Below are 21,076 nucleotides of genomic sequence, written 5' to 3'. Positions count from 1 at the left end.
TACCTTTTTCCAATACAGCAAAAAACTTGATGTTATATTGAATTACAAATTTCATGGCAGATGCTCTTGTAAATTAATTTTGAACCATTTGGTATATGAATTTAGATGTTGGGAATATGGTTTTCAGTTAAATGTATTGTCAGATTTCAACTTTGACCAGTTTGGTGCTGACCATGCTCGTGGCTTTAGCTTGTAATTTAATTTTCTTATGAAAAATATATATGGACTAAAAATAAAAGGGAAAATGTATAAGGGATATTAACCCCCCTTACCCTAACTAATTATTAGTTTTCACCACCACCCTTAAGATGTCTCATTTTGTTCCTAATACACAATTAAGTTTTTATTTTTTATTTTTTTAGTCTATTTTGCTCTCACCTCTTTGTCTCACACACACACACACACACACACACACACACATATATATATAGAGAGAGAGAGAGAGAATGGAAGAGAAAGAATTTATTGGAGACTTCCCCAGAGGCCGCCGGACTTCATCGGAGGTCCTCAGAGAGATCGTTGAAGATCTCATAGGTCACCAGAAACTTTTATTGCTCCCTCCCCCCCACCACCACCAAATAAAAAGTTTATTGGGGGGCAATAAAACCAATAAAATTTGAGCATTGGGAAGGGGGACTAATCTCCCTAAAATTAGACAAATAAAACTTTGATTGAGGAAGAAGATAAGGAGATTACATCAATTCGAAACCTTTTATTAGGGGGGGGCAATAAAATCAATAAAAGATTTTAAGTTTTATTGCTCCATAATAAAAAGTTTTATTACCCCCCAATAAAAAGTTTTATTGCCCTAGTATGAGATAGCTTGTAATCTTCAGTACACAAAAAAGGAAAAAACAAAAAAGAAGTAGAAGTTTTCATGTGGAAAAATAAAACTTAATGGGAAATAGACATTTTCATATCGAAGACCCACCTTACTTTGAGAGTGATCTCCCTCACCGGCAGAGGCACTTTCCTCCGGCCGGCTTTTATGCACAAGGAAATGGTTGATCCAAGCTCAGAACAACCAATTGAACCTCCACGACAACTAGATTTAAGTTGTTAATCAATAGGCCGGTGTAATGGAGTGCATCATTATAAAGCATATGCATCTTTACTTTCTTCTAATGGAGTGCATCATTTGCAAAGCTCCCAATCAAATTCATAACCATCTTTACTTTCCCTTTTGTGTTTTTGTTGATAGAAAGATAAAAGACGTTTGCTTTATTTCTGTGTCATGACATGGTGCCTTGCTTTGAGCGGAAGCAGGCCCTAGTTAACTATATGATTTTAAAGAGTTAACCATAGTTATATGTTGTAAAATGGAAAGTGGTGAGCAAATTCAATTCCGGGAAGAACACTGTTCCTAGACTTTGAGGATCACAATGACCACTACATGACAGTTTTTATCATAAAATACAGGTTCTTGTTTGATGCTGGTGCCTCAAAGCAATGTTAAAGGGACTGATGTTTACAACTATGAAATAAAAAGAAGACTGTGTCAATTAAATTTCGTGTGTTTGATAGTAATTCTTCAGCATTATGTTTTGTCCGTACAACCATATTCTGAATTCTCCGTAATCTGCCCATCTTAATTTTCTTTGAGAGAATAGCATTTATCTACCTTTTTGGCAGTTTGAAGCATATATATACAACACTTGCTTCTCCATATTAAATGTTTCAGCAAATTGTATGATAAAGAAGTTAACTAATTAATATGAGAATAGCCTAAGCAAAAGAAAAAAAATGACAAAAATGTGAGAGAGAGAGAGAGAGAGAGTTGTTGGTCAAATTTTGGTGGTCTGAGTAGAAGAAAACTGGTGGTAGGGCTGATCGAGACTTGGGCTGATGGAGGGTCTAGGTCGTCAGCGTCGAGCGCTTGTTGATCATGCCGGAGTGGAGCAGAATCAGGTCATCCGACAGTTTGGATTGAAGTCCCATGGTCTGGGCAGATTTGAGCTGGTATGAGGTAGCTGTTTTAGAGAACATGCTTAGCTTTTTATTTATTTTAGCAGCTACACCAGACTCCTAAGTGACTCTCTATTATAATTTTTAGCTATCTTGCTCCTAAATACAGAGAGCTATTGAGAAGGAGATGAGACTCTCTATAATTTAAAACATTCATTTTGAGTTATTTTATGTAATTTATAAATATATTTAAACTATTTAATCCTTATTAAAAAATAAATAAAAATTCAAAACTAGTTAAAATATAGACCACTGATGCAGACGTATTTCTAAAGTGGTTAGCGAAATTGATTTTTTAGCTACTTTGGCTAAAATTTGACTAAAAAATTACTAACATTGCTAAAGAGTCGAGGCCCCTAAATAAAATTAGGGGCACCAGACTTTTTTTTTTTTTTTTTGGTTAAAGGGGCAAAAAAAAAAAAAAAATTGATCAATAATTTGTATTCCCGTCACCAAGGTCTATGGCACCGAGACAAACATAAATATCTAAAGACAAAGTCGAGAAAGAAATCTCTAACAAAGAACAACACCCCATTTAATGATCGATTAAAGAGTGCATTTGTTTTTTTTTTTTTAAAAAAAAGAAAAAAGAAAAAAAATGAAAAGTCCTAATACAAACAAACACTACATTACTACCCTATGATTCGCACAGAGGAATTATTTTGTGGTCCCAAAATACCATGTGGCACTGCCATGTGATGGTTTCAACCAATAATATCACTCGAATGTGGTGGGGATCATGCATGGAGGTGAAAAAAAAAAATTAATTTAAAAGACCATTTAGAAATCACTACAAGTCATATGGGCCAATAATATCACTCCGGACCACCACGTGTACTATGATCCGAGACCATGTTATAATTTCCTGATTCGAACAATATCCACCGAGGCAACTAATGAAGAAAAAAAAACATTAACGTTTGGGCCGACAACTCTTTTGAGTTTAGAATCCAATTTAAATTGCTAAGCCCAAAACAAATAACAAGGCACAAAACAGACTCAACGAACTAAGAAGAAGAGAAGCAGAAGCTCTGAGAAGTGAGAAGAGATGGCCGGAGTAGCCCAACCACCGAAGAGAGGATTACCACCGCCTCCCCGCCCTCGATTTGGCCCTGTCGATCGCGAAAAGGTTCCCTCTTCGTTTTTATCTCTTGCCTGTTTGATATTTTTCTTTCTGTTTTGCTTGATTTGTTGTTTTTTCTTTTACTGTTGGTGATTTTTGGGTGGTTGTTGAATTGCAGACTTGCCCCTTATTGCTTCGAGTTTTCACTAAGGTATATTACCCAATACCCGTGCCTGAGTTTTCTTCTGGGTTTCTATGGAATTCGAAGTTTAAGCTTGAATTTGATCGGTGGTGTATTTTCTGTTGAGGAATGAGAAATAGATTTAGCAGTAGCTCTTCACTTAAACAAGTGAAGACATTATTGTTGTAATGGGCGCTCAACTTTTGAGCAAGCCTTTGTGAAACTCATAAGGGAATTTTCTCCCTAATGATCGCTACAATGTTGGGATTAGGATATTATGTGCTGCGCTAGCCTTTGTTATATATTCTTTACTAGCATTTTCGTTGCATGGCCTTGTGGAGTTCTGCCGAGTGCTTTCTATGATTGAATATTTGTTATTTAAAATTAAGTTGTGGACATATTATAGGTTCCTCTTTATTGTGAATTCTTGCATTGAGCTCGTATTTGTATTTTGTTCGAATATGTATACCATATGTCCGAGTACTCAACTGCCACAGTCAAGGTGGCATCATTTTGAAACTTAAACAAGCTATATATGATAAGAAAGTTGCATGACCTGATAGAAGCAAAATACGGAAAGTGGTGTATGATTTTCTCAAATTAGGATATTTGTTCTCTTGTTTAATCCTGACAAAAGGGTCATATCTGCTTAGTGTAGATCTAGTTCTTAGTTGTCTGAGTCACATTTGCAAGTTATGCTCATAGTTATAATTTCCTTTTTCAATGTTTAATAGGCTGGAAGCCATCATGTCAATGATGATTTTGCAGTGAGAGGCAAGGAGCCGAAGGATGAGGTTCAAATTTATACATGGAAGGATGCTTCACTTCGTGAGTTAACTGATCTGGTAGACCCTCTCTCTATCTCTCTCTGATGTGTGTGTTGGTTTGTTGTTGTATATTTCTTTGTGGCCTTGTGGGTATATTCATGCCTGCAGTTACTTGCATAATTTACCCACGGTGAGGATAGTTCTTCCCCATATCATGCTTTGCTGAATCTGTTTTTATTTTAATAATTTCGTAATTGATTGTGATTCTTTTTTAGGTCAAAGAGGTTGCCCCCACAGCAAGACGGAGGAATGCAAAACTGTCCTTTGCTTTTGTATATCCAGATAAACGTGGCCGTTTCGTCGTTAGAGAGGTTAGTTATCCTTCCTCTTTCTTATGTCTTTTCTTTTCATTCATTCATTTATTCTCTCTCTCTCTCTCTCTCTCTCTCTCTCTCTCTCTCTCTCTCTCTATCCAGACACACACAGACTTATATCACACATGGGGAATTCTACAATGTGTTAACGTATGACATGCATACAATTGTCTTAAAGCGGTAAAATGAGTCATCAAAATAGTAATATTAGTTCTCAAAGTGATAACATGAGTCCTTAAAGTGGTAAATTTTCAGATTACCACATGAGTCCTCAAGTGGTAAAATGATTCCTTAAAGTGGTAAAATGAGTCCTCAAAGTGGTAAAAATAGTTGATGTATGAGATATATTAACATACCACAGCCTTTTCCTATTATATATATATATATATATATATATATATATATATATATACAGCACTTCTCCGGTGCGGACGTCCGCACTTTTTGCTTAGGTGCGGATTTCTGGTTTTGATCCACTTTCCGATCACATTTTCACATCTTAGCCGTTCAGTTTTTAGGTCATAATGTATAGATCACCTCTACAAAATTTCAGCCAATTTGGTGATCGTTAAGGCATCCAAAACTGCAATTTACCATTATAAATACGAACGGTTCCGGTTCAACAGATTCGGTCCGTTCGTGTAAATTGCAATTTTGGATGCCTTAACGATCATCAAATTGGCTGAAATTTTGTAGAGATGATCTATACATTAGGATCTAAAAACTGAACGGCTAAGATGTAAAAATGTGATCGGAAAGTGGGTCAAAACTGGAAATCCGCACCTGAGCAAACTTATATATATATATATATATTTATTTATTTATTTATATGTAATCTAAGGATTGACCAACAATTGTTATTTGTTGTGTTGTGAGAGGGTTTCTTTTTGTGACTATTTGGGAACTGTGTATCTTGGAGTTAATGACCACTTAAACTCCCTAACATTCCTTGTTTGCTTTAGAATCTTTAGCATAGTAAATGATTCTTGCATAGGAGCCATCCACTAGATTAGGGCATTTTTTTTTAAAAGGTTTCATAATTCGGTTATAATGAATAAACAGAAAGAATAGTTAACACAACCAGATATCTGGAACACTTGGGATGAAAGTGCTAAACAGTTAAGGTGTATAGTTAGTGATTTGAAGCAGAAGAAGTAAATGAAGTCAAAGGAAGTGGAAATACTTCATTCAATAGCTGCCCCCAAATAGCCAAAAGCAAACGAGACAAGATGCGGGTAACAATTCCAAAAGATAGAAATCCAGAAATGGAAAGGTTCTATTCTAAATTAATAAGCACTCTACTAATGCAGAAAGAAAGTTAGGCATGTCCACCACTTGAGAATTTGATAGGCCTCTTTCTCCAATGGTGAAGGTTCTTCTAACATGTGATTAACTATTATGCTTATGCAATGCAAGGGTATTGTTAATATCCTGACTCTGCTGCAATCTCGTCCAAGTCAATATCTGACTTGAGTGCCTCTACAATTTCTGCATGAATTTTGTAATTTCTGTTGGATGATTGTGTGGCTTATTTGTGGATAGTGTTGTTATCTTCATTTGGTACTTATTGTTTCATAAATAAGCTTAATTGCAAAAAAAAAAAAACTGCATACATTTTTATACTCCTAGTTGGTTCGGTATGTTTGAAGTTTTCTCGGTTTAAAATTGGATTTGGTTGGTTGATTTAAATTTTGGAGACTGACTCAAAAAGATCAGGGCCAAGTTGTGACTTGACAGCTCTGGTCTAAGATTTAATCACCATAGATAATCTAGTAAATGTGGTTGCACATATTCCTTGTAAAATGATGCACAAATTAGATTCCTGATGGGGTTCTGATTTGACTGGATTCCATTGCTTCATGAAGGTGGGGCAAACCTTTTCTTTTGGAAATGGAAGACTCGATGATGGCAAGACTTTGGCTGAGCTTGGCTTTGAGGTAGATATGATGTTCTTTTTTGTAGCTTTATATATCTGATGATATTTCATGTTCCTGGCTGATGTTCTCTGATATGCAGATCGGAGACTACTTGGACGTGGCAATTATGTAGACAATCTCTTTGCCGTCGTCTGGTTCTATGGTTTAGCAGATTGGAAATCCTTGGGAGTTTAAGGAATATATGTATGCTAAACCATGGAGAAGGGTTGTTTAGATTTCTACTTTGTTTCAACTAGTTGGGTGTACATTGTACATTGTACTTTGCTTTTTTGTTTCTTAGGGTTAGAGTATAAGCTAATGTTCTTGGATTTCCCCAGTGTCTGTGTGAGTCTTGTAACCACAAGTTATTTAAATTTAATAAAAATATATTTTTTTAATAAATGATGAGTGTATTTTTGAAGCTTTGACTATATTATAGGTCTGATGTTTTGTTAATTGTTGAGTATTTATCCTTTAAGTAGGTATGTAGTTATTTATTGGGAAAAGAAAGGTGAGATAACAATATGAAGATTTAGAAACAAGCTAGGGAGGCGGGTTGTTCAGTTTCCGGACTCTCTCTTGGCAAGAACGTTAAAAGCGAAGTATTTTCCTACCACAGATTTCTTGCATGCTACAGCCGATCCTAGTGACTCTTATACTTGGAAAAGCTTGGTGAAAGGAAAAACAGTGTTAGAAAATGGGGTAAGGTACCAAGTTGGATCTGGGCAGAATATTTCGGTGTGGAATGATGCTTGGGTTCCACGTCCTAATACCTTTCGACCTATCTTTAGAGCAGTGGAGGGTCTGGAGTCATTGAGGGTATCGGACTTGATTGCTGCTGACAGAAATGAATGGATCATTGATTTGTTGGAAGCGCTTTTCACTCGTGAAGAGGTGCAAAATTGATCTGCAAGATACCTCTTAGTATACGAAATATCCTGTTGACAGAGTGATTTGGCATTATGATAAACACGGGTAATATAGTGTCAAAGAGTGGATATCATGTTGCACGGCGATTGGGTTCTGAAATTCATCAAGCTTCCACTTCTTCGAATAACATTGACATGAGGGTGCGTGTATTGGAAGAAAATTTGGCCTAAGGTCCGGGCCTTCATGTGGAGGCTGGTCCGTGGCATTTTATCCACAAAGTCTGCCTTGGGCGTGAAGAGAGTGGTACTCCCAGACCAGGTTTGTCCTTTCTGCAAGGGAGAAATCGAAACTGAGCTTCACCTATTTAAAGTTGTAATGTGCATGATTGCGTGTTTTTGGCTTTATACAACACTGGGATTGCGAGCCCGCAACCATCAGGCGTTATCTCTTCCAGGTTGGTTTTTTGATATGATTGATTTACTTAGAGCAACTCCAACAGCTTCCTTATAATTTTTGTATTATAGGGAAGCAAAAATTAAAATCTCCATAATTTTTCTGCTCTAACTCCAACAGCTTCCCTATTTTATAGATTTCTGCATTTATTACAAATAATAAAATATTCTACATTTAAAACAAATCTAAAATAACGGCTAGTTTACAACGGCTAGTTTACAACGGCCATTTCTAACGGCTCCTTTCACCGGGTCTAAACCAATATTGAGCCCTGCAGATACAAGAAGTTTGTCTTCTTCGATTGTGAAGTTGGCTTGTCTTTGTGCTTTCTTGCTGCTAGGTGCACGTGGTGTCTCTTCGTAAGTGTAAACTTCATTTGTAGGAGTCTCTTCATAAGTGCAATCTTCATATGCTGAATGAGCATAAGTAGAACCATTGGACTGATACTAACTCGCCGGGAAATCGTGTGGTTCATTAAGGTCACTGAGGGCTGATTCGTTGTTAAGGAGGTTAGTGAAATTCAATGGCATCGAAGCCATCTGAAAAAATTAAACAAGGTAAAGGCTAGTAATCCATCTATATGAGAAAAGTACTCATAAAATTAAACAATGCAAAGACACACATTAAGTACAATATCAATGGTATAAGCTGTGAATATTGAAGAAAGAGAACAATGGGACTTGCAACCAGATTTGCTGCTGGTCAATGAAGAAAGAAAACAATGGGACATGCATACATGCATAGACAACCTATTTCAAATGATCATCAACTATCTGTGCATCAAGTCGATCAAAGTGTACTAAATTAATGTGTTTTTAATCCAAAAACAGTAAAGCAAGAAATTGATCAAATTATTGATCTGCTGTAAGCAAGAGATTAATCCAAAAAACAGTAAAGCAAGAAATTGATCAAATTATGTTCCTTGTTGTCAAAGGTACAAGCTGTGAAAAACCCATTTGCTTGATCAATGGTTAATTAAATATGACAACTTGACAACATACAGATATTTAGGATAAGTAATTTCCTATATATGATGATGCAAGGAACTTGATATATTTCTAAAGCTTTGGCTATCTATGATGATGCAAGGAGCTTGCAGTACGTAGTTGGTTATAACGTTTCTTTTCGTCCAGATTTGTTTATTATTAAATAAAGAACAAGATGCATGGAATAACATACACCTTGATGCAGAAACTGTTGTATTACGTACACAATATAATTCTATGAAGATGTAGGATCAAGAATACAACATATAGAAACTAAATGGTGGTGAATAGCTAGGTACTTAGGCTTGTATAAGCTTCAATCATAACCCCTACAGAAGTCTAGCTTAGTGCGCACTAGGAACAGGGGCAGAGCAAGCAATTCCTACTTGATATCTCCCAAGGAAAATCCCAAATTATATCTTAGATTGATGGCATACTGCATACATGTGTATGTGCATAATCTTTCGGTCTAGGATAAATAATTGTACCTACCACCACCTTTGTATACAAAACCTTTTTCCACACGATTCAATTTTATAGTGTATGTTATCTACAAGGGGTTATATACAAGAGTTTCTCACTAGGAAAGAATTTGTCTACCGTTGGTCTCATATTGCATCCTCTATGACAAGAACACAACTCGTTGTTCTAAATGTGATAGGAAAAATGTGAAAAGGAAAAAAAAAGGGTAGAACAAAGGAAAAATATCTAGGTCCTTCAGTTCAAACCTATCTACCAAACCACTACTCAATACTATATATGGTTCACTGTAATCAACTAACTAATGACTCCTATTATCTGTACATATTAGGTCTAACACTTAGCCTAATTGACAACCCATTGTTCCATGTTCCAGAGGGTATGATATCATATGATGATATTTCATATTTGTAAAAAGTAAAAAACAAAAAGTGAAAAGGAGAATGGAAACTTTTTCAATGCCTAACTGAGACCCAGAGAGAATCAAGCCAAGCTCACCAATTCATTCCTTCATCCCTAGACTGAACTTTACATGTGTATTGGGTCACCACTACACTAGAATAAGAAGATACATGGAAAATGTATTATGCTTTCTGGGCGTTGGGTTCCATTGTTTTAAAATGAGTTGCAGACTTGCAGACAAGCTTGAAAATTCATCCTTCTCTTTGAGGCATTTTATCATTAACCAAAGGGGCATTATGAATGCATGACATGCTTTACAACAGAAACACTTATCTAGACATCACCGAAACAACAAATTATACATAGGTGTAGTTTTATCCAGACTTCATAATATGAAAAACGAAAACCTGAAAATCAATTTGAAAGTTTTCACCACGGAGATTGCCACCCCTGTAACATACACAATAAACAATGACCACCAAAAGTGGGAGAGCATTCAAACGCCTTCAGATAATTATTACCATAATTGACAAAGCATTCCTAACCATTAAAGAACAATCTAGGACTCAAGAACTCAAAAATTTCAAATTCCTTGATCAATCAAAACAAACGAGCGTGGAAAAGACGAAAACAAGTACAAAATTGGAATGAATCGAACCGAACGGAGGTGGAGGAGGCAACTCACCGGCGACGCCATCTTCTTTCTCTGTTGAGCTTCAGTCAAAGTTGAACCATTTGAGTCGTTGGGAGAGGGGAGCACGTGAAACATTTATGAACTTTTCTATCGCTATATTTTTAGCGTTTGCTGTAGATTTAGGGAATGTAATCTTCTCTCTCCTCAAAATCCCTATTTTAGAGGAAGGTTTAGGGAAGCTGTTGGAGTTAAAAATGACCCAATTTTCTCTAAAATAGAGAAAAATGAGGAAATGCAGAATCTGTTGGAGATGCTCTAACCTCTCAGCTTGATATGTTCTTTATGGCTTTATGGACTGTTTGGGTAGAAAGGAACAACTTGGTTTGGAATGGTGGTGTGTTCATGCCCATGCATGCACCGACCTGGTCATTAAACTTATTGCATGAGTATCATAGACTCCACCCTCTTAATGACTCTACCAAGGGAGGAAGAAGATAGAGAGGCAATTAAGTGGGTGGTCCCACCTCGATCGAGGTAGGCTGAAGATAAACATTGATGGGGCTTTCAAGAGGGAGTCCCAAAGTGGGGGAGTTGGTGCGATAGTTCGGGATGAGTTTGGCTCTTTTGCTGGGGCTTGGTCGAGCTTCTTGCCTCATGTTAGCTCTGCCTTGCATTGTGAGGCTGAGGCTTGTAGAGCGGGTTTACTTTTGGCTATCCACCAAGGGTGGGAAGGAAATTGAACTAGAATGTGATTCCTCCGTTTTGGTTGCTGCTCTCAATTGCCAAGGAGTGGATTATTCTGAGGTTAGTCGGATTACAGATGACTGCAAGGAATATTTAAGTGAGTTTGATGTTATTGTAATTTGACATATCTATAGAGAAGCAAATAGTGTGGCGGATAGATTTGCCCACTTTGCTAGTTTAGGTCATGTTATTGATCTTTCTTTAGAGGAGGCGCCTGTTTTTTTACAGGATGTTCTCTATCAGGATTATTGTAATATTAATAGGAGCGCTAGGGGTACATGTGTTATGTCCCCCCTATGCGATGTTATGAAATAAATAATAGGGCTAAATACAAATTACTACCCTGTTGTTTAGGTCCAAAATCAATTCAGTCCCTGAACTTCTAATTTTATCAAAAACACCCCTGCACTTTCAATTTTGATCTAATAGGTCCAATTTGTTAGTTTTCCGACAATTGAGTTATTTAACTTGTTAATGTGCCTCATATATGGCCTATGTTTTATGATGTGGTGTCGAGGTGGTCTACATAGTCAATTTAGGAGTGAGTCCTACTATTAAAAATAAATAGTTTTTCAACAAATAATCCAACTATAACTTGAACCCATAACAGAATATTAACGAATTGGACCTATTAGATCAAAATTGAAAGTGCAGGGGTGTTTTTGATGAAATTAGAAGTCCAGGGACTGAATTGATTTTGGACCTAAACCACAGGGTACTAACTAGTATTTAGCCCTAAATAATAATATAGACGTGGGAATGAGCCTTCCAACTTGACGGGTTCCAAACTCCTTTTTTAAAAAAAAAAGAAAAAGAAACAAGGAATGACAATTAGATGAAAACCATGATTTATGTCATTGTGTGGAGTAAAATTCAATGAAAATGGATATTCCACTACAACTTCATTGTGGAATTCAATATGATATTGTTTTAAAATCATCCAAAGCACATGAATTATGACATTTTCTTGTTCACCCAAACCAATTTACCATGGTGATGCGATTCACATTTTTATAAAAATATTTCTAGTTGGACAGATTTTCGATTAAATTTACCATAAATATGAAAATACGCTCCGCATGTACGAAAATGCTTCTACTCTCTTTGAGCCCCTCTTTTCCACACTAGCCTTGATTCTCATCTCATTTCGAATTTCTTTGAGCTGTCATCACTCATCACAATGACGTGTGAACTGTGAACTACCCACACTAACACACTTTATTATCAGAGAACGGTCGTACAGAGCAAGCCATACCTAAGAAGCTCTCCTCGTTTACGTTGTCTCGTCTTTTCATCGCCGATGGGAAGCACACCGATATATGATGACGAGTTGTTTAGCCATTTTTCAAATTTGCGCCATATTTTTTTTTTTTTGAAGGGAATGTGGATTTCATTGACGCATGTCAAGATGACCATTACATATCCTTCTGCTGCCTTCAACTAGACAGATCAAGAAGTTGTAGCAGAACTACTGTGATACATAGAGAATAGACCACCTATATTCGAACTAACCGCTCATTTAAAGTGAGCCTAGAAACTATGGATAAATGGAAACATAGAATGTAGGCCCCAACCACATAGGGTTTTTAGGTTCCAAAAACAAGGGAACTTAGTGTAATTAGACAAAAAAGCTAAAAAACATAGGGTTGGGCCAAGGGCCTAAACCCTAGCCCAAATAGCAATGGACTAGGGCAAAACCCTAGCCCAACAGTTCGCGGCCCAACAGGGGTAGTCCACCAAAGGGAAATTTGCTCCAGACCCGTCAAGATGGTTCGGTCCAGTCCACCTGCCTTCACAACCCCGTCGTACGTCACCATCCGGCCAAGCTCCAGCCGATCCACATCGCCCGACCTGCATGTTCCCGATCTGCCTCACCACAGCCGCGACCAAGCCGCCCTCACTGACCTGCAGCAGCACAGAACAAACCAGCCCGGCGATGGAAGCCATCCTGAGTTCACGCCGCCGCCGCGACCTGCATCAAACCAGAACAACCGATCCTGAGCCAAGCGCCGCAATCGCACGCCGCCAACGAATGGCACCACCGATCCAACAAAACCCAGCCGCGGGGATCGATAAACCCGACTGTATGCGCGATCCACCCTTCACCACCATCCCAGCCGAACTCCCTGACCAAAACTCGAGCAAAGCCCTTCAACAGCCCTATGGACAGTAGATTTCCCGTCCGGCAGCAAACCCTATGACAGCGGTGAGGCCATAGGCTATCTCCGACGTCCGGGCGCCGCCGGAGAGAACAAAGTGCAAGCCCGAGGCGGCACTATAAAAGACGAAATGCAAAATAATAGAAAAAAAAAAAACAACTGAAAATAGAAAAATTGAAAAAAAAAAATCAATTATTAATTTCTAGTGCAGAGACAAAATACAAAATGATTAACTATGAGTTGGGTCGGGCCAGAGAGAAAGAAGAGGAAGAAAGAGACAGAGACAGACTCAGACGACGGAAGAAAACCAAAAATCGGAGGTAAAAATCACACTCCTCAACTCACTCTCCTCCACTTTTCCGATGGATTCTCATTCTCCTCCGACCTCCACATCGCTCTAGCCAATAGATCCCTCTTTCTCTCTCTGATAATGAATCTCTGACTCTCTTTCTTCTTTCTATTGAAGCTGATTGAAATTCCAGGTGTCGATTGGCAATGGCGGTGAAGCGCGGGCTCCACCGGAACCGAGCCGCCGGATCTCGATTCCCTATTGCGGTTTTTATATTCGTCCTGCTTCTCGTTCCCTTGATTTTCTTCGTCGGCCGTGGCCTCTACACCTCCGGTTGGTCCTCGCCTCCCTTTCAATTTATTATCGAATTCCGTTGAGGAAATTGTGTGTATTTATGTGTAGGCAAATGTTTAGGTTTGCGGATCTCAATTAGGTTTCGCTTTTTGGCTCTGCAGTTCCAGGAAAAAAATTACTTTACTTGCTTGCAATTGCTCTCTTCTTTGCTTCAGAGAAGCAGAAAAAGTGAAAATTTGACGTCCTGCTGATACAATTACTGATCCGAAAATCCGAAATGCTATTTTCATATTCCTACTGTTAGGGCTTTTTGAGCTGTGAGGAATGCACATTTGTTTCAGAGTTTGCAAGTGTTTTTTTTTGGTGTTTTAAGATAGTGAGTGTATGAGTGTGTCTTGCAGTATTAGGATGGAGAGCTTAGCTTTGTCCCGGTACCTAGATGGTCTATTTTTAAGCAGATTTTGGTGATATATTAGAAGATATCCTACCTGAATGAAATTCGAGTCAAATTCGTTACTTTTTATGGTCTTAGCCTGGTTGCTCCTATATATTAGCAGATCAACCACAGTGGTGTTTTGATACAGATGTGGTCGAGAACAATTACGATTGTGAATGTTGCATGTGCCATCGCTGTTACTGTAATAATGTGATATTGTTTGATTGCAGTTTAGTCGTAATCCACTATTTTTACCACTTTATAGTGGCTGAGAGAGTGGAGGTATTGGATTCTTGAGCCAAACCTCAGTGCAAGTGAAAATGTTAGAATGAGTTTATAGATGGCTCTTATTTATCATGATTTTAAGTTTCCTCAGAAGCTTACGCAAGATTTTAGTTGTATAAGTTGCCCATTTGCACCTTGTAGGTGGTCTGTATTTGAGCTTAAAATTCATGATTGATTGACGGGGCTGGTAATCCTGTAGAAGTCTTGTTGAAGAGATGTTGGTTTATATCTTGTGTACTTTATTGTATACTTGGGTTAGCTAATGTTGGAATTATGAAAAGTTTCCTAAATGTCAATCCAATGGCATATTCATTTGTTTCCTTTTAATACTAATCAATGGTTGTTATTTGTAGTTTGTTTTCTGTGCAAGTCACATGTTTATGCAAGTCTCTCCGGTCTTGACTATTACTGATTATTGCTATTTGTGCAGATCCAAATGAGATATTATCTGGTCCTGGTGAAAAGGTATGGCTTCATGCTTGCATTGATTTCTGCCTCAAATCTTGTTTGCATACTGGTTTCTACAATAAAGTAAAATAAAATTACAAAACCGTTTTGAGAACCATGTTCCTGGTGCAGAATTTGGATTGGAGGGAACGAGTGGTGCTGCAACATGCCAAATCTCTTTTCTCAAAAGAGGCAAGTGCAACTCTACTAAATTTATGTGTTATACTCATTTCTGAGTTCATAGAAATGGTGGTATTTTTCCTATTTTGTTGAGTGTTCTCCCTAACCAGCATTCTGATTGAATCAACATATTAGGTCATTGATGTGATTGCAGCCAGCACAAATGACATGGGGCCTTTGAGCCTTGATTTCTTCAGAAAAACCAATTTGTCAGCTTCGTGGAAAGTCATTGGGGAAAAGACATCCGCTGCAACAGATCCTGAGGTTAGTATTTGTATTATACTTTCTCCTTGGAATTTTGACTATTTCTTATGCTGGAAAGATATCATCAATTTGTAGCTGCTGATTGCTTCTGTTTTGTTTTGTTTTGTATGTGCAAAGATAAATTTGACAGCTGTAGATGCAAAACAAGAGACATCTAGGGTTAAAGTGGATGATGCTTCAGGTGGTAATATGTTCCGATAGCATTTGCTTATGGCTGTGAAACACTTCTACATTCTTTTTGATTTTATTGTTCTTTGCAGATAATCTTGCTCAACCTCTTGATCCTGCAAAACTAGCCCGAAGGGTAATTGTCATACTTACCTATGTTCCGTGTTCTGTGTTACTGCAGTGTTATGTCTATTTGGGGTCTGTAATTTTGTATTACTGCAGTATTGGTTAAATTCTAATTTTTGCATTGTAAGCAATTCTGCAGCAATTAAGAGAGAGCAGACGTGCAAGCCGTGCAACTGAGTTGACACAACACGATGATGAATCAATTGTAAAACTTGAAAGTGCAGCCATTGAACGCTCCAAATCAGTTGACTCGGCAGTTCTTGGAAAATACAGCATTTGGAGGAAAGAAAACGAGAATGAAAACTCCGACTCAACAGTGCGCTTGATGCGGGACCAAATCATAATGGCAAGGGTTTACTTAAGTATTGCGAAGATGAAGAACAAGCCTGATCTGTATGCGCAACTACAGACTCGACTAAGAGAATCTCAGCGTGCATTGGGAGAGACAACTGCTGACGCAGATTTACCTAAAAGGTACCATGTTCTTGACTATGTATCATATATCTGCATCTTATTTTAGATATAGTGAATTAGTGATTATTATGACACTTCTTACTTTTTTTTTATGGCTGATTCACTTGTAGTGCACCGGAGAGAATAAAAGCTATGGGCCAAGTTCTTTCAAAGTCGAGAGAGCAACTGTATGATTGTAACCTGGTCACTGGAAAGCTGAGAGCAATGCTTCAGTCTGCAGATGAACAAGTGCGGAGCTTGAAAAAGCAGAGCACATTCCTTAGTCAGTTAGCTGCCAAGACCATACCAAATGGAATCCACTGCTTGTCTATGCGCCTAACCATAGATTATTACCTCCTTCCTATGGAGAAGAGAAAATTCCCTAGAAGTGAGAACTTGGAAAATCCTAGTCTTTATCATTACGCTCTCTTCTCTGACAATGTCTTGGCTGCATCGGTCGTTGTCAACTCTACTGTCAAGAATGCCAAGGTAATCTGAACTATCATATTCTATACTGCTGTCTAATTGTGCATGCATTTGTGTCTTGTGAACAAATAAAAAAAAAAAAAAAAACAGTATGCAAACAATGCTTTATTGTCACCAGTTTCTAAATCTTTTAAAGGAAGACATCTTGACATCTATTGGCTTGATGTTTTATCATGAAGGTCTTTTGTATATTTTTTCTCAAGCAGGGCCCATCTTTGGTGGACCTCAGATTAAGAAATTTTAAAAACTGAAAAGAACTTTTATATTGAGCTAGGGCCTGAGGCTCATGCCATCATGTGATCTATTTGACAATTTTCTTACTCTATGCAGGCTGCTTTCCTTATTCTTACTTTTTTTTTTTTGGCCTGATAGTTTGTTTACTTGTATGCTTTTTTGGTGATTGCAGGATCCTTCAAAACATGTATTCCATCTTGTTACTGATAAGCTTAACTTTGGAGCCATGAATATGTGGTTCTTATTGAATCCTCCTGGAAAGGCAACAATTCATGTTGAAAATGTTGATGAGTTTAAGTGGCTTAACTCATCATACTGCCCAGTTCTGCGGCAACTTGAGTCTGCTGCAATGAAAAACTATTATTTCAAGGCTGACCATCCTACCACTCTCTCATCTGGGGCTTCTAATCTGAAGTACCGCAACCCAAAGTATCTCTCAATGCTTAATCATTTGAGGTTCTATCTTCCGCAGGTTTATCCCAAGTTGGATAAGATCTTGTTTCTTGATGATGACATTGTTGTCCAGAAAGACTTAACTGGATTGTGGGCAGTGGATCTACATGGAAAAGTGAATGGTGCAGTAGAGACCTGTGGTGAGAGCTTCCATCGTTTTGATAAGTACCTAAACTTTTCAAATCCCCATATTGCAAGAAACTTTGATCCAAATGCATGTGGATGGGCGTATGGAATGAACATGTTTGATCTGAAGGAGTGGAAAAAGAAAGATATAACTGGTATCTATCACAAGTGGCAGAACATGGTGAGTGTCTGGAACCTCGCATTTCTCCTTAATGTTTTATTCTCTTACATTGGTTAGTTCCTTTTAAAATTGACCATAGCTATTTCTTTCCATATGTGTTGTGGTTTTAGAATGAAGAGAGGACACTGTGGAAACTTGGAACACTACCTCCAGGGCTAATCACATTTTACGGGTTGACACATCCATTGCAGAAGTCATGGCATGTGCTTGGTTTGGGCTATAATCCAAGTCTTGATAGGAACGAGATTGAGAACGCAGCTGTTGTACACTATAATGGTAACATGAAACCATGGCTGGAGTTGGCGATGACAAAGTACCGAGGATACTGGACAAAGTACATCAAGTATGACCATCCCTATCTTCGCAGCTGCAAGCTAAGTGAATGAATCTGAAAATGGGGATTTACGTAAATAGTGGATACTCTGTCTCGTTCACCTGCTCCTTGGTATCTTCATCTGACAAGTCACTTAGGTTATTTGTGGTAATCTAGAGAAGGTATTGGCTTTCTCTTTACCACATTCCACCATTGTTTATTCCATTTGTAATTCATTCAATTCCATTCCATCGATTGTCACCCATTGGAACCGGGTAGCAACAAATTCTTTGCCTTAATGACCTGTATAATAAACTCATACCTTATTTTGTTTGAAGCTAAGATGCGAAACATGATTAGGATCAATTGTCCAAGATGCTGTATTCTTTGAACAATACCTCTCACGTGGATAGTGTAATTTGTAGCGAATCACTTATATTAATTGGTTAGAGCACTAGCCCTGTCTTCCTTTTGTTTTGTTTTCTTAATGATGTTGCAGTTGGTGATTGAGTGTTGAGCATGATGCTTGGATGCAGCTTTCTCTAATTTCTTTCCTTCAATCTTATGTTTGTTAATTGTTATCCTTGATATTATCATTTAATATTTCAGCCCTGAAATGTGAAAAGTACCCTAGAGTTTGCCTTTGGCATTTCCTAAAATGAGGTTAAAAATACCAATTCCCCAGTTTTGGGGCTCATCTGGTAGGGACCATAGGCCCAAGCCTTGTCCACCACATTTCATGCTTGAATTGACAGAAAACTAAAATTTAGATAATCTGGAGTCCCTTTATTTCTTTATTCCCTTGTACACTACCAAAGCACTAAACAGACTCCCTAGTTTCCTTGTTCTTTCTTTTCCTCTCCACCTTTCTGCTCATTAATCCAGTCCGAGAAAGCATCAATGGTGCTCATGTCAGCCCTGTAGTGTTTCTGGGTAAACTCTAGCAGAGTAGGCCAAGTAAAGTCCGGGTACAATCTCGGGTTATCAGCACTGATCAAACTTGCTGGTGGAGTCACTACTCTGTCCTTGTTTGGATTGAGAAAGAAAGCAAGAGATTTCCTTACAGTTCTGTTGTTTACCACAGCCCTGTGCAAGCAGCTCTTGTAAATACCATTGCACAGAGCCTGAAAGTTCACATCATGCGGAAAGCATATATTAGCATATAGAAAGTAACATTTAATTCAGCCAACAAAGAAAAATAACATTAATGAATCCCTATTTTTCTCCAACTCAAGGATGTAGCCTGTAGGTGTGTAAATTAGAGGCCAAGACATGGTTTGGAGGCTTAAAGTCGACGAGAGTAGAAAAGTGACACTAGTTTACTAATAATATTGCCGAAGCCTATCCAGATGGTGACATCCAATATCTAGAAAGGTCCATAGACCTAATTGAGCCCTTCCAAACAATAACCCGACCAATGTGGCTAAACTCGTCTTCAGTGCTTTATATAGTATGACAAATTAGTGAGCTTGAAGAGTGATCCATACTGATTGCTGCACAAAAAAGTACGACTAACAGTACCAATGCCTAACTGCATTGTAAAATCCAACCTAAATAGATAACTCTAGAGTGGTTAAGGTGAATGCAGTATAGGTGCAATGATATTAGTACTAGTGCTTCTGCATGCTATTCCATTGCGATACATATTAATGAATATAGTTAACTTACCATGAAAGTATCACCAATGTTGACAACGAAAGAACCAAGGACAGGAGTAACGGTGTGCCACTTCTCATCCAAAAACACTTCAAGCCCCCCTACTTGATCCTGATGAAGGATTGTCAAGGAAGTGGGATCACAGTGAGGCCCAGTTCCCAGTGTCAGATCTGGTTTTTGGCACATTGGATAGTAGTTCAACCTCATGATCGAATCGTTTCCATCGTAGAACTCTTTGAAGTACTCCCGCGCAACTCCCAGGCTCAGTCCCAGTAGCTCCAGTATCCCATTGGATAGTTTGTTCATCACTTCCGAGTATTCTTGGTAGAACTTCCTAGAAAGACCAGCACATAAGTAAAAGCAATGACCACAATATTGGATATCTCGGATAACTAAGGTCTAAAAACAAGGGTATATCGGCAGAGCTATCTAAAGAATTTAGGTATTGCTGAAAATTATATGGAATTTCTCGGTAAATCAACTAAAATGTACTAAATTAAATATTGGAAAGAATAGAATAAAATAGAGAAACATATCTTAAAAAAAGAAAAAAAATGTCGGAGAGATGTTGTATTTGACATCTATAATTTGAGAAAATGATCTATCATTTAGACCATCAGTATAAGATCTATGAGATCTCACTGAAAATTTTGTTTTTATCGATTGTAATTAACATCAGTCATATACTTTGTGTAATCTTAATTTTATTTTAGGTAATTGCTCCATTTATAACCGATGTCTGTGAACAAATTTGTTTTCAAGGTTATAACTTTAGTTCAGTTATACATAAACAGTACAAAATTTATGTGATAATTTTATTGTTAATGTCGTAATTTCGATCCAATTATATGTAAAATGAATGAATGTCATCACAGTACCATAGGCAAAGTAGTAGGAGGTGAAATCACAGTGTATTATTACCCGATTTCTCTGAAATCTTCACCCAACACATTCACAAAGTAGTCCTTAACGACTGTAGAGCTCTGGCTCTCAGCAGAGTACCTGAAAGAAAGTGTTTCTTTCCATGGAAGTTTGGAGTTAAACCTGCCGGTGAAGCTACTAGTATAACCGTAGCTCTCACCAACCTTCCTCTGAGCCCTTTGCTTCTCCGAGAGCTTCATCTCAAAGAACACGTCCATGTACTCGTGAGCTTTCGCAATGAGCTCCGGTTCAACTCCGTGGTTCACAATGAGGAAGAATCCATGCTTCTTGCAGGCCTCGTCGACCGAACGAATCGAGTTCGCGACGATGGCAGGATCGCCGCTGAGGAAGCCGTTGAGGTCGATGGCCGGAGCGAGAAGGTCCGGGCGGTCGGGGCTAGGCTTTTCGTGGTCCGGCCATATGAATTGGGAAGGGATGTTCGATTGGTACTGAATGACTTGGGAGTCGAAAACCATAAGGGTTTGCTCAGCAGGAGCAGGCACTGGCATGGCCAACATGGTTTAGGGTTCTGAGTTTTACAAACAGGAAAGACTCAGAGATGGTTTGTGAAGAGGAGCCAGACTGCAGATCGAGAGCTTATAGTAATTAAAGAAAACGAGGGGGAGAGAAGTGAGCATAGATTACGTTACAACTGTAGAACATGCATGAGGGTGTTTTACAAGTGTAGGGATGTCATCAATTGCATGCAGGTTAGATGCATGAATCACACACATACATGACAGGTTGATGTCACATGTTTGTTGTGAGAA

At 38.2% G+C, this 21,076-nt stretch overlaps 3 protein-coding genes across 3 annotated transcripts; 2 read left to right on the top strand and 1 right to left on the bottom strand.

Annotated features, from left to right (window-relative positions):
* Positions 1-2,938: 2,938 nt before the first annotated feature.
* On the top strand, positions 2,939-6,668 carry LOC133715550 (histone deacetylase complex subunit SAP18). Its single transcript, XM_062142084.1, has 6 exons — positions 2,939-3,094; positions 3,207-3,239; positions 3,944-4,054; positions 4,252-4,347; positions 6,216-6,287; positions 6,367-6,668. The coding sequence occupies exons 1-6, from the start codon at positions 3,014-3,016 to the stop codon at positions 6,397-6,399; spliced, it is 426 nt and encodes a 141-aa protein (XP_061998068.1). The 5' UTR covers positions 2,939-3,013; the 3' UTR covers positions 6,400-6,668.
* Positions 6,669-13,202: 6,534 nt separating this feature from the next.
* LOC133714971 (polygalacturonate 4-alpha-galacturonosyltransferase) lies at positions 13,203-18,203 on the top strand. Its single transcript, XM_062141260.1, has 11 exons — positions 13,203-13,314; positions 13,461-13,616; positions 14,729-14,763; positions 14,878-14,937; positions 15,061-15,189; positions 15,307-15,370; positions 15,450-15,493; positions 15,623-15,957; positions 16,068-16,425; positions 16,829-17,416; positions 17,527-18,203. Exons 2-11 carry the CDS (start codon positions 13,490-13,492, stop codon positions 17,800-17,802), a joined length of 2,016 nt encoding a protein of 671 aa, XP_061997244.1. The 5' UTR covers positions 13,203-13,314; positions 13,461-13,489; the 3' UTR covers positions 17,803-18,203.
* A 347-nt stretch (positions 18,204-18,550) lies between these two features.
* LOC133716623 (gibberellin 20 oxidase 1-like) lies at positions 18,551-20,824 on the bottom strand. Its single transcript, XM_062143307.1, has 3 exons — positions 20,307-20,824; positions 19,398-19,719; positions 18,551-18,853 (listed from the first exon to the last, which is right to left on the bottom strand). The coding sequence occupies exons 1-3, from the start codon at positions 20,822-20,824 to the stop codon at positions 18,563-18,565; spliced, it is 1,131 nt and encodes a 376-aa protein (XP_061999291.1). The 3' UTR covers positions 18,551-18,562.
* Positions 20,825-21,076: the final 252 nt, after the last annotated feature.

Source organism: Rosa rugosa, chromosome 6 (assembly GCF_958449725.1).
Source record: "Rosa rugosa chromosome 6, drRosRugo1.1, whole genome shotgun sequence".
In the NCBI taxonomy this organism is placed as follows: Eukaryota; Viridiplantae; Streptophyta; class Magnoliopsida; order Rosales; family Rosaceae; genus Rosa; species Rosa rugosa.
This window is presented reverse-complemented; position numbering and strand designations above follow the sequence as displayed.

Excerpts from the sequence above, each read along its gene's own strand:
- LOC133715550 (XM_062142084.1), top strand. The coding sequence starts at position 3,014 with ATGGCCGGAGTAGCCCAACCACCGAAGAGAGGATTACCACCGCCTCCC. Across the intron at positions 4,055-4,251 it reads TTCGTGAGTTAACTGATCTG|GTCAAAGAGGTTGCCCCCAC; the intron begins GTAGACCCTCTC and ends ATTCTTTTTTAG. Across the intron at positions 6,288-6,366 it reads TGGCTGAGCTTGGCTTTGAG|ATCGGAGACTACTTGGACGT; the intron begins GTAGATATGATG and ends TCTGATATGCAG.
- LOC133714971 (XM_062141260.1), top strand. The coding sequence starts at position 13,490 with ATGGCGGTGAAGCGCGGGCTCCACCGGAACCGAGCCGCCGGATCTCGA. Across the intron at positions 15,958-16,067 it reads GACGCAGATTTACCTAAAAG|TGCACCGGAGAGAATAAAAG; the intron begins GTACCATGTTCT and ends ATTCACTTGTAG. Across the intron at positions 16,426-16,828 it reads CTACTGTCAAGAATGCCAAG|GATCCTTCAAAACATGTATT; the intron begins GTAATCTGAACT and ends TGGTGATTGCAG.
- LOC133716623 (XM_062143307.1), bottom strand. The coding sequence starts at position 20,824 with ATGTTGGCCATGCCAGTGCCTGCTCCTGCTGAGCAAACCCTTATGGTT. Across the intron at positions 19,720-20,306 it reads GAAGATTTCAGAGAAATCGG|GAAGTTCTACCAAGAATACT; the intron begins GTAATAATACAC and ends TGGTCTTTCTAG. Across the intron at positions 18,854-19,397 it reads ACATTGGTGATACTTTCATG|GCTCTGTGCAATGGTATTTA; the intron begins GTAAGTTAACTA and ends GTGAACTTTCAG.